Raw genomic sequence first — 12,964 nt, 5'->3', positions numbered from 1 at the left:
CTCTATAAAGCAGTATTTCCATGTTCTGGATCCTGTGGACTGACTGCAGTTGCAAGGGATCAGTATCTGAATTTTCACTGATGTGCATTAAACCAGGTACCCTTTGATTTGCTCATTCCAGACTGGTTGAACTTCTGTTTTGCCTCTGTGTGGGGTATTAAGGTGTGGGAGTAGGGTCTAATTCCATTGATAAGAACACCAAAAGTCCCTTTGACTCTTCATGGGATACCTTTTGTACTCTTCCTGTGGCACTTTATTCTTATGGGTTTTGTTGTTTAGCTTTAATTTCTGGAAAACATTGGAAATTAGGGTTTTTTTCAGAGATTTAATGATATTGGGGGCCTGAGAATGAAGTATGGAGTGGGTACTCTGAACACCCTTCTGAAGATAAAAAAACAGCTGTTGCATAACTACCCGTAACTGTTAGAAGGCTGTGCAGTCTCTTCCATACTTCTGTATGCCAAACTTGTGCCGTGGCTGCAGGCTCAGGCAGCAAAGATTGTTTGGTGGCTTGGTGGAGAGCACAAAAAATCAAATGGAGGTCTTTGACCCACAGACCAGCACTGGTATCCTTGTGGAAAAACACATGAAAAGAGCAATTATCTTCGTGTTCTTAAAAACATTTGGTACCAGATTATTGGTCGGGAAGTGCCTGTGTACTATGTGAGAAGTAATCTAGGTTTCTCTTTAGAGTGAGTAAAAGTGTTGCCAAATCCCCCAAATACTATTCAGAAACTTAAGGGGTGGAGGTAGTACAAAGGAGAGGTAACAATATTCCCTACTTAGCTATGTTGCTAGGTTGATTGCAGCTTTAGAGATGTAATATTGACATCAAGAGGAGGTGCTTCAAAGATCTCCCCCCCCCATATCCAAGGCTGTGAGCAGAGGGGTGCTTTAGGTCCGTGAGTATGGATGCAGTCATCAGCCAGGATTTGTCCTCTGAGATTCTCCTCAAAGGGCAGGCTTTTTCCCTGCTGTGGATGTGCCAGTAGCCTGACAAGTGCCTTTCCCTAAGTATACCTGGGAATTCATGGTCTACCAGCCAGATGTGCATGCATCTGCAATGTGTTAGTGTCAGGGTGATCCAGCCAGCAGGATGCACTGGGTAGGGAAGGATGGCTGTCCTGCCTGATGAGTTGGGCATCCCTCTGTGAAAGAGTGTCTGTGGAGGTCCTGTCAGTGAGTTAGAGCAGCACCTGGCAGAGGTTAAGGGGCCCATGCTGACTGTACGCTCCACCCCTGGAGTGCTGGTATGAGGTTCAGTTTGTAAGGTTTTGTAGGCATCTGTTATTGCTCCATGGTTCACTGTACTGGTGTGAAGAAGCACTGTTGACCTGTTGTGATTCTACAGTATAATCATCTACGGAACTCAGTGTAACAGGTTTATTTTTGTTAGTCATGTTAGAGAATTTTTTTTGTAACACAGACCTACATTATTAAGAGACAGGTTTTTAATCTGCAAGTCATTGTAGTAATGGAATTTACTTTTGAATAAGACTTAAAGATGACAATTGTTCATCATCTCAAAGCTCACATCCTTAATTTTTCATCTAATCTTACTCCAGTGTAGGTCTGGCCAGAGAATTTCCTGAGGAGGTCTTATGTTCTTAACGCATTTACGTATTTTTGGTAATCTTTTCAATGCTGTTTGCAATCAGACATGCAACTCTGAATCTTAGGGCTAGGATACTCTTATGTGGGACACCAGAATCAAAAGCGTGTGTGTTCCCAATTTAACAGGTGTTGGAAAGAGTTATTCTCTTGGTGTGTGTTTGAATCAATTGCTAGTTGTCCTCTTAATGCTGATTCTGTCAACTGAGTGTATTCAGGTACATAAATCAGAATTAATTTAATGTGGATTAACTAAGTTCCTGTGCAGACACTTGCTCAGGATTCAACTGCTCTTAATTTGAAGTGGCCTTAAAATTCAGAAGTAAATTAAGATATGCTGAATTAATTCTGGAAAAAAGGTGTAATGACTAACTAATATAGTGAAAGCTCACCTTAGAGCTTTAAGATTGAGCCTTGCTGGAAAGATATGTGTACCAAGCTCTATACTATGCTTTTATTAATTGCCACCAAAGAGAATAATTTTTTTAAATAATTAATTTTTTTTAATCCCATGTGCTCTTGTACTGTAGCAAGACAGACACTTAATGCACAACAATTTTCCATTTACTTAATCTAAATTCTAACAATTCTAACATCCTTCTTAGTCACCTTCAAGGGAATGGGCATTTCTCCCTTGCCTGTTAAATGCACAATAGTTTTGCCTACAAGCAGTGTTGACTATACTTCAAAATAAAGATTTTCCTAATTTAGCAGACAGCTTTCCACCATAATAAAAGTGTATATGGAAAGAGGCTTTAAGGAAAAGTATTGAATTGTATGGTTCAGTGTTATTTGGAGGAATCTTTAAATAATTTTTCAAAGCCTCTTACTTATTCTCATTCTGGGCTGTCCTTGCTCTTGGAACTTCTGGGGCAAAAAAAAAGAGAATAGTATTGCAAACCTCTTTTTCTGCTTTGGAGCTCTGAGGTAAGAAACAGTGAGTCTAAATCTGAGCTTACTGAAACCCATGAGACTTGGCTGGAGAGCATGGGGTAAGAAAGAAGGCAGTGGGGTGTTCCCTGAAGGGGCTGCAAGGTCACAGGGTGCAGCCTCTTGTCTTTCCCCTTCTTGTTGCCTTTTCTGTTTTGAATGGCAAAACTTTTGCCTTCCAACTTTTTTTCTGTTTTTCTTTTCTTTCACTAGTTAATGCCTGGCCACAACATCTGTACTGTGTACTGCTGCTGCTACATAAAGGGAGCTTCTAGGCTTTGCTGAAGGAAGATGGCTTTCTGGACACAGCTGGGATTGCTGCTATGGAAGAACTTTACCTATAGAAGAAGACAGACTGTAAGTACTAGCCCAAGGGTGTTTTGAGATCTTAAGTTACAGTCTTGCAGCTTGCATGACTATACAGCTTTTCAAGAAAAACAGGGAAACATCCTGTGTCTTACTTAATGTTCATCCTTTAGTGATCCCTGGCTGAACAACAGGTCTGGCTTTGGAAAGACCCTATTCAAACTGGAGAGTGTGGTGGGTGGACAGAAACCAGAGGGCTTGAAGGTGCTCAAGACTTCTGTCCTGAATTCCAGTGTGAGAAAGTGTTGGAGTACTGAAACACTGGTGTAAGATCAGGCAAAGAGGGTGCATGACTGCTGTGTGCAGCAAAATAGATGTGAAATGAAAACCCATGCTGAGACCTGCTCCGCTCTGTGGGTGAGACATTGCCAGGCTGCAGTGATGTGCCCGTGAATCTAAAACCTTTTGAATGCTGCAAGCTGCAACAATGGCAACAAAATCCTGCCACTTCCTAATGGCAGAAGTGGCAGAGGCAATAGCAGACATCTCCAGTCACTTCATTCATTGAGAGTATCCCAAACCTGCTATGTAACTTTACAACAGAAGATATAGATTAGGTGGATGGCATGAAACATGTTCTTGTATCAGCATGAGGATAAACCCAGGTAACTGATGTTCTTCTGCCAAGGTGTGGAACAGTGTGGAAATTTACCTGTTAAGAATAGACAATACATAAGAAGAATTTTTCCTTGTGGTAAAAAGGGCACAGGAGTGTGGATCCAGTATGGTGTTCTTAAAATTCTTTTGCCTTAAGATTGAGACCTCATAGGATTGAGACCTCTTGCAAGCAGCTAAAAGTCTGAGAAAGGTTTAGGAAATACCTGTGTTGGACAAGGGCATTATTTGTGCCAACAGGTTTGTTCAGAGGATCTGGCCTGTTAGATCTGACCTTGAGGAGGTGTCAGTAGGGAATGTGAAAGGAACGTAAGTGACTGAAGTGTTGAGTGGAAAGTGGTCTCTGATAAGCTTTCTGAACCCTTCAAATGTCAGGATGCTTGCCAGCTGGTTGGGTTGGGTTGTTTTAGAAACTCATTGTCACAAGGGAGGAAAGGCTATCATATTTACCACTGGCAATGGTCACAGTCCTTGAAGTCTTCACTCAGGTGTCTGAGGCTTGTTTTTACAGGACTTGGGTTCAGTGAATTCAGAGCTGGAATTAGTCCATTGTTAAATAAAACAGGCAAAAGGGGCTCACTGCCTCTTTATCTTTTCTTGTATATAAACAGAGCTGCCAGTGATGACAAAGTTTTTGTTTTGCGTGTTTTTGCCTTTCATGGAGCTTGATCTCCCAGGATAGGACTGCCCACCAGAGAGGTCATGGATTGTGTCAACTGCAAGGAGTGAGTCTGTCAGCTCTCTGAATGTGGGTCACATCCTGGTCTTGTGAACAGTCTCATAGTTTAGAAAAATGCTGCAAATGAAGCTGGGGGAGTAGTCTCAAAACTGGCTGTGGCTCCTTAAGGTTGGATCTTCTCAGCAATTGCCCATGTAACCTGGGCCCTAAGAGCTAAAAATACTCTTCCTATCTTGCTACTGGAGGTCTAAATTTTGCCGGTTACCAGACTGCCTTTAGAAAGTAGAGGAATTCTAGAATGTTGTGGGATTTTCTGGAGGGATGTTTAAACTAGGTAAACTAAGAGGCTATTTCAGAGGAGCTGAATTTTTACAGTGGGTATGAAGGCTTGGTATATTTTTACCAGGATCTTCTGAAAATAATACAATCATAGGGACATTAAGTTTGGAAAAGACCTCCAAGATCATCAAATCCAGCCTTTGTCTGAGGAAAAGCCCGCTTAACAGGAAATGGCAGAGAAGGAGCAGAACATCTCTTCTTACCATGCTGTTATCACAGCTGCACAGTTCTTTCTCTTTGCTTTCCTGTTAGAAGACCGTTGTCCTTGAGTTGAGTTGTGTTGATGAAGGCTCTCTCCCATTTGTACTTACTGAAGGTGTGGTTTAGAAATAGTTTGATCCTTACCCTTCTCATGAAAAATGAGGGCTAGCCTTGGCTTCCCACTAAACCCCCCCCCCCGTTGGCTGCTGTGAGTTTGGGCTGCATTGCGAAACCTGGGTTCAAAGCTCACCCTAATGTGTGCAGTTCGAGTGTTACTTTGTACTGGATGGCTTCCAGCAACACTGAAGTGAGGGGAATGAGCTCACATAGGGAGAAAGGAAAGAAAAATCATGTTTGGGGATCACTGGGTAAAAACCTTTTTCTCCCTGCTTTTTTGCAAATGAGGAGACACCTCAGACTTGCATGGAGAGACTGGTCAGCTTCTGGTAGCTCCCTGCATTGAAACTGGAACATAAGGCTGGGAAGGGGAGTTGACAGTGGGATGGGGTGATAGTGTACTTAGTTCTTGCTCAACAGATTTCCTGTTGACACAATGTAGAGCTCAGTGTTTAATGGCATCCTGAATCAGGCAACTGGTATAAATTTGGCATGCTTTAGGGATTAACCTTGGTAAAATTAGGACAAATTTGTTCCTAGCTGAATTCACCTGCTGTGTGCAAATGGGATGTTCCTTCTTCAACTCCAGATGGAGCTGGGATAGGTGAGGTGTTGGGTTCTTGAAGATTCATTATTTACCTGGCTGGTTGTTGCAGCACAAGAGTGGCAGAGGAGACTTGATTTTTCAGTATCTACTTAGAATGAATCTCAGTGAGACATGCTCCCTTTTGGTATCTTGGTGTCCTTGTCTGGAAATGCCAGAGTGGATGAAAAGTGCTGTCACAGCAGGGTCAGGAAGCAGTAGGGGAGGGAACCTACTGACCTTTAAGAGCAAAGAAAGATAACTCAGTTTTTTGTTGAGCAGCACAAGAGACTTGCTGAGGAGTCTCTACTGATGTGCTCCTAACACTGATCTTGTCCCTGTGCCAACCTCTGGTGCAGCAGTTGCCAGCTGTCTGTCACAATGTAGCATTTTGGTGGCTGCTATGATGCCTTCCTTCAGCTGTAAAGGTGCAACTTGGTTTGAGCTGCTCCTTTCTCTATCCTCCCCGGGCCTGTTGATGTGCCGAGTGAGGTGTGTTGTGCATGCAACCCACACGTGTTTACTTTTGTGACTGTGTAACCAGATGTGCAGGAGAGGAACTGTGTGTGTGGGTGGCCTGTTCCCCCTGCAGCAACAGGGCTTCTTGGGCACTGCTGTCCACCCCAGTGTGGTGTGGCTGGGGCTGATATTCTCTGAGCAAGCCAGGGCTTGAGCTCAAGGGCAGCATTTCTCATTGGTTCTGTAGCAGTTGCAGGGCTGTGAGAGGCTACCTGTCCACACTGGTCACTGCTGGAGGCCTCCACAAGCCCAGCTGATGCTGTTCTTCCCCAAACAGTGTAGCAGTAGTTGCTTGGGGTGCATGCTGCTTGCCTACAGCCAGGGTGGCAGAGGGCTGTGACATGTGCTAAAGCATGACCATTGATGCTGGAAGACAGAATGGAGTTGTCCTGGTTTCATAGCCATTTCACTGTCAAGTGGAGGAAAAGTCCTGCTATGCCATCCTCGCAGCCACTATAAGAGTATCTTGAAAACAGGAGTAGACAAGTTGTCAGTGTCCTAGGTGTAAACATTGATCTCTGGAAGCCAGAACACTGTTTAACGCAGATGGAAGCAGGCTGTCAATGTTAATGGCTAAGTTGTGTGCTGCCACTGCATCATTTATTGTAATAAGAGACTAGAGATACTGAGGCATCTTCCTGGTACCTCTGTTAGTGTGATCTCAGTGGGATTTCTTACCCAGTAGTTGTACAGTGTGTGCATGACAATAACATTGATGACAGAATATTCTGAGTTGGAAGGCACCCACAAGCATCATCAAGGCCAGCGAGTAAGTGAATGGCCCATGTGGGGATTATGTCGGCAACCTTGGACTTAGAAGCACCATGCTCTAACCAGCTGAGCTAATATCAGGATCCAATGGGTAATAGTATCCCAGAATTATCTTGCAGAGACTGGCACTGTTATCAGGAATGCCTGGAAGACTGAGGCTCAATTTTTATACCTTTTAGATAGGGGTGCTATTTGCTGTTTGATGTCAGCTATGAAGGGTATCTGTGAAAGGCCATCCTACATAATTTCCTCTGCTGGATCAAGTGACCTTTGTTTTAATGCCCTGTTTTTACAGTGTGTGCTTATTTTGAGGTACAGTAGTTACCTAGAAGTCTGTTGCCTCAAAGTTTGCATGGAGTGTCTTGTGCTGAGTGTTAAGAGTCCAGTTTTAGCTGTTAATGATGGAACATGGAAAAACGTGTTTGTGGGTGGGGGTACTGTCTCCCACTAGGTTGCAGGTCTTATGCTCTGGCTTTTAAGGAGGATGATGTAGACCTCTTATTAGAAAAGACTGAGTTTTTCAGGAAAAAAGTGGAAAAGATTTTTCTTCATTTGACCAAGAAAACACTGTTCTGCTGCTAGTAATAGATGAGAAGCATACAGAATATCAGCATAAAAAGCTTTCAGATTTTGTCTCGTAGTTTACTGAAAAATACATGTTTATGCAGTCTTTCTGGAGTGGAAAAGTAGGCATGTGGCTTCTGAAGCTCAGGTCTGGGAAACTTCGCCTTGTGTCTCAGAAGCTCTAGGCTGGAGGCTTGCTTTTGTTCACATGCTTCTGTGGGATGTGACACATCTCAGTGAATTTTTCTGCACTTCAATTCTTTGTTTAAGAATTGTTGTGTATTTAATATATAGCAGGCTTTTTCTTCTTGTTGTCTTGTCCCTCTAAATAACTGAGTTCTTTATTTATTTACCAGATATTTACTGCCTTTCTGTAGATTACCTGCACCAGTGGGTGCTGCCTACCTTCATGAAAAAAACATAAATTAATACAAAACCGACTAGATATGAGCCTAATCTTAGTAGCTCTGCTTTCTAGATACCAATACATGTCTGCAGTACTGAAAAAGTTGGTGTAGCATGCATCAGCACAGTTTCCATGCCTGATGTGTTAGGGTAGAAGATTAATGATTGGCTGTGAGAATGGGATATAAGTACCCCACTGCCTCAAAATATGGGATAAAAAAATTCAGCTAATTTCTAGAAAGGTTAATTGGAAGGTTTTTTTCAGTTAGGGGACAGAAAAATATAAAAATAAGCCAAAAATAGCCCTTAAGTACATCCATTTTAGTTGAATAACTGGCACATATCAATGAGAAAAAAATTTTAATTCTTTGCAGATTATCCTCTGAAGCTGGAGGAACAAACTTCTTGATCCTGGTATGTGTAGGCAGAGCAAAGTGAGACAGTGCTTACAAAACTGTTTTGGCTTACAAGTGGATTGTCCTAGAACTTCTGTTCTGACCTTTATTTTGAGTATGATGTCTTAATACTTTGCCTTTATTGTTTCCAGTTCCAGCTGCTGATCGAAGTTGCCTGGCCTCTGTTTATCTTCTTCATCCTGATCTCTGTAAGACTTTCATATCCGCCATATGAGCAGCATGAATGTAAGTACCAAACACAGCAGCTGCACCCAGAATCCTTAATGTTTCATGGTTAGAATGCAATAATGCAGCTGGCAAGATGGAAAGAGCAGTGGTTCCCCACTTCAGTCAGAAATATGCAACAGGGCTTAATAACTCCTTTGCTTCCACCTTGGAAACTGCAGTTAACTGATGACGCTACTCAAGGACTGTAGGTTGCTGCTTTTTTTTCTTGCTGTTTCTCATTTTGTATTTATATTACCCAAGAATTTGCTGTACAACTCTGCAATATCTGTAAAACCTACACAGAACCCCAGTTTTATTTTTCTTTTTTCATCTGTGTGTGACTTAGCATAAAAGAATGCAGTGTTCTGATCTCTAAGAAGGCAATCTTGTTTCCAGGTAGGAAAGTGCATTAATGTATCACATTAAGGGGTGCAAGAGTGATTCCATTCCTTCGAACTATTACAGTGTCAGCTCTGCATTTAGTAGATTCAGCAGTCATACATTGCTGACAAAATAACAGTTCTACTTTTCTATTTGCACCCTAAATGGGCACATTACTGCTTTTCTTTCAAAGGAAGCTTTTTTTTATAAATTACTATCTATAGGCCTCTTTGGTTCCCATTTGATTTAGGAAGCATGACTTGTTTATTGGGAACATGGTGTTGTTTTACTGTGTTTGGTGACAGCTTCATACTGGAATTAAGTGATTGTGGAATAGCTCTTTGTTTATCTTTCCTTAGCCTGATTACTTCAAGGTAAGGTTTAAGGGTCAGCAAAACATGTTTCTGAAGGGCCCTCTGAAGTGTTTCTTTCTTGAAACAAGGAAAGAACTCCCTTTTACAGCACTTATCCTGTCTTTGCAGTGTCTGGGGCATTTTGTGCTGTTTGCTGCATGTTCAGGCTGGTATCTTTTTAAATCTGAGGTGTTAGTGTTTGCAGTTTCCCATTACATTTTGACTCTGCTGATCCCAGTACTGCCTAACTTGGTTTTTTCAGCACTCAACAGCATAGTTAAAACTTCCCTAAGTTAAATCTCATACTTTACATGGAATTTGAACTGCCTCTTCTGACTGAATGTTACAGTGACATTAGGAGAGATATAGACATGAAGCTGAAGAGAAGCAATTAGCACTCTACTCAGCTTTTAAAAATAACTAGCAACCTTAGTGGTAATTAATTTCAGGTATGGCAGGGCTATATATAAACTGAAACCTAGCAAGAGCTGTGATTTTGTAGAACTACTTGGCTTGGTCTTGTTAGTCAGTAGCCTTCACATAAAACATTTGCTCTGGCACCATGGTGTCATGAGCATAGTTTTGAGTCTTTCACCTGCAATCCTTTTCCCTTCCCAATTATGTTGACTATTATTGCTTTGTCTGCCTTCTTACATTGTTCTGAGCAGTTACAGAGTAAAGGGCATCTGGTAACTTTTAATTCACTTCTATGGCTAATTTCTCTTAATTTTTTGAAGACCTGCTTTGAATAGGTATCTAAATTGTGTTTTCTAGATTGGTTTCACTGAACGTTCACTTCCACTGACAAATGTGGATGTGTTGTGAAGTGAAGCAGCTTTTGCTGGACTGTGAGCAGACATAGAAAGAAGGCTTTTGGGTTGATGGTGAACTCTTTGGCAACCCTGTGGATGCCTTAAGGGAAGTAGGATTGTTATCTGTAGTGGCAGTGTTATATGCTGTTATGAAATCACTTGTAGGTGATAGCAGTAATGCCTGGTGATAGCAGTAGCAGAGCCACGTGCAAGTGCTTTGTAGCCTCCACATAATATCAGTATTTTAATGGTAGTCTTTTTCAACATACCAGTAAAATTTTCAGTTTTCTTTCCCTGAATGAGAAGAACCAAGGATTGGACTGTTGTCAGGATTTCTTGTTTCTAGCAGCCTGGCTTAGTGTGAGGAAGTTTTCTCTTAAAATGGGAAGTAACAATTAACTTTGAAGTGATAGCTATGTGGCTTTCACCAGACCAGTGAGAGAAGACAGATTGCTATTGGGCCAGAGTGCTAATGCTGTCTTGTGTCATGTAGAACCTTCTTGTCTGTTCCTGTGAATTCCTTCTTGTCTGTTCCTGACCCTTCAAAGTATTCAAAATGCACTATTTTGGCACTGGGAGGGAGAGAAGCTGACAAGATGTGACTAATCTCTTCTGAAAAGCTAGATGTTTGCAGCACTGTAATTGAAAATTATGTGCTGTTGCACTGTTTTCTGTGTATCTTATCTGATTTAAAACCAACAGATTCCTGCTATACTCTTGGAGAAACTGGTGTCACATGCATTGCTGTGTCTAAATGGTTACCATAAACTCTTGTGTGTCATTCGTCTTTTGACATTGCTCTAAACATTTTCTTGGAGTTACTAACAGTGTAAAATGAAAGGCGTGGAGGACAGGGAAGATGTTTTTCTGGGAAGTTTTACAAGACGAATCTGAAAGTCTTAGCATTTTTCCTCTTTCTCCCTCCCCCTCCTTCACTGCAAGCCCCTCAGCCAAGAAAAAAAGGCAAAATGAAACAAAAGTCAGGTCAGGTAAATAGATCTTCTATTTTAAACAGAGAACTAGGAGCAAGAGTTCTCTGGAAACAATAAGGTTAGTTTCCTTAACCCTTCTCCTGCACAGAGTTCTTGCCTTTCTCCAGGGAGGGCTGATATGGTTTCCATCTTCCTTCAGCTGTCCACATTAATCAGCCTTGCTGTAATTTAACAGATTTGATACTACTTCTTTCTTGGGCTTTGATACTTCTGTTGGAGTTGTGGAGGTAGGGAGTGATTGCAGGCATGCTGGGAGGATTAGGTGGGCACCAGAGGGGAGGGGGTGGGCATCTGATCCTCAAAGTCTTGAGCTTTGAGATACTGAGGAAGGGGCATAATCTTCCTCCAAGATCCTGTCCCTAGTGTGAAGGTGAGGAAGCAAGCTTGTTGCAAAAAGCAGCCTGACAGTTTATGTAAGGTCCAGGATTATACAAGGGAGGCCTTTCTTCCCCAGTCATTGTGGGGGTATGGGATTCATAAGTATACAAGTGGCATAGTGGTGGAGATCTGCCATGAGTAGTTTTTTACTGCTTTGTTCTTATACAGGATGTAAACTCTGGTCTATGACTCCACTAGTTCTTTAGTGGAAAGGTTTAGACTTCAGCAAGAAGATTTGAAAGAGCAGTGTGGAGAGTCTAATACAAGCTCAGTTCTTCTTAGGACTGAGTGTTGGCTGGTCTGCTCTTTCATAGGCACTTTGGGGCAATAATCAGTGCAGGGTTAGCACTGCTCTTCAAATACAATGCTGTGTAGTAGAGGATTGTATCATGTGTTTGTCTCCTAACTCCTGTCTTTCTATTCTAGGTCACTTTCCAAATAAAGCTATGCCTTCGGCAGGAACCTTGCCATGGATACAGGGGATCATCTGCAATGCCAACAACCCATGTTTCCGCTACCCAACTCCTGGGGAATCCCCTGGTATTGTTGGAAACTTCAATGCCTCCATGTGAGTCTGTCTGCTTTTGCCTCATCTCTGTTCTTGGGGAAACATGGGGGAAAGGGGTATTTGGGAGTCACCTATCAATTGTGAAATCTTACACTGTGTGAGGGTTTTGCAGTTTCTACCACCTCTGTAGTACCAGATTCTTCAGTTACCAAGTTCATAGGGGCTAGCAGACAGCTGGTAGGCATGCAGAATTCCCAAGTTCAAGTACCTGAAGCTCTTGGTGAATGAAAAGCTTTGCATGGATAAGGACTGAGCCCATTTTCTTACCTGGGCTCAGAATTTGACCTCAAAAAAGTAAGGCTTTTTAAGATGCTCATTTTTTCAGAGCATCTTTTTTCCTGGTTAATGAACCTCTGAACAATGTAGAGTGAGAGGCAGTTGAACAGGTTTAGGGAATACTCCCTGATGTTTATTACTTATTGCTGGCTGACATGATGCAGGAAGCACAATTTATGGCCAGCTTTCTTATACTTTGCCTTACTTGCTACATTCATGGTCTCAGGAAAGATAGGCTTAATGTAGAGCATAATGCATCTGGAGAAGCATTTGAAAGGAGCAAGGATATTGTTAAATTATTGTGCTGCTAAGAAGCAGTAGTTTACAGGCAGCAGGAACCCCTCTCCATCTCTGTCATAAAACTGCTTTCAAATGCATGATGTTCAGTGTAACTTATTGATTGAGCTTGCGTTAGCAGACTTTTTTTTTAGGCTCCTTGGGTTGTCACAGGGTAGTCATTGAGAAAAGTTTTTGTGCTGGCATGACATAATTAGAGGGGATTAAAGTTTGGAATTGGTATGTAAAACTGTATCTGTGGATGGTGGCTCACAGAGCTGATGACTGCTGGTTGTTTTTTGGTTTTCCTACAGTATTTCCCGCCTGTTCTCAGATGCCAGGAGGTTACTGTTGTACAGCCAACAGGACACGAGTATAAAGGATGTCCAGAAGGTCCTGGGAAAACTACGCAAGTTGGGAAATTCCTCTGGCTTAGGTAACAGCCTGATAGAAAGAGTCAATATCTGATATTTCTGGCCTGGTTAATTCTGTGTGCGGGTAAATTTCAGGAATGTGCCACAATGTGAATGTGCACTATTATAACTTGCAGCTTATTGAACCTTTTCCAATCCTGCAGAAGTAGGAACCTCTCCTGTGTCAGAGCT

The 12,964-nt window shown here is 42.1% G+C and overlaps 1 protein-coding gene across 1 annotated transcript in view; it reads left to right on the top strand.

The window, feature by feature from the left end:
• Nucleotides 1-12,964, top strand: part of ABCA1 (ATP binding cassette subfamily A member 1) — a 92,123-nt gene that overhangs the window by 13,254 nt on the left and 65,905 nt on the right. Inside the window, exons 2-5 of the mRNA XM_066568776.1 lie at nucleotides 2,755-2,898; nucleotides 8,248-8,341; nucleotides 11,666-11,807; nucleotides 12,674-12,795. Coding sequence (XP_066424873.1) covers nucleotides 2,833-2,898; nucleotides 8,248-8,341; nucleotides 11,666-11,807; nucleotides 12,674-12,795 — 424 coding nt within the window. The 5' untranslated portion in view covers nucleotides 2,755-2,832. The remainder of the gene's footprint in view (nucleotides 1-2,754; nucleotides 2,899-8,247; nucleotides 8,342-11,665; nucleotides 11,808-12,673; nucleotides 12,796-12,964) is intronic.

The sequence above is a fragment of the Molothrus aeneus genome, chromosome Z, assembly GCF_037042795.1.
Source record: "Molothrus aeneus isolate 106 chromosome Z, BPBGC_Maene_1.0, whole genome shotgun sequence".
NCBI lineage: Eukaryota > Metazoa > Chordata > Aves > Passeriformes > Icteridae > Molothrus > Molothrus aeneus.
This window is presented reverse-complemented; position numbering and strand designations above follow the sequence as displayed.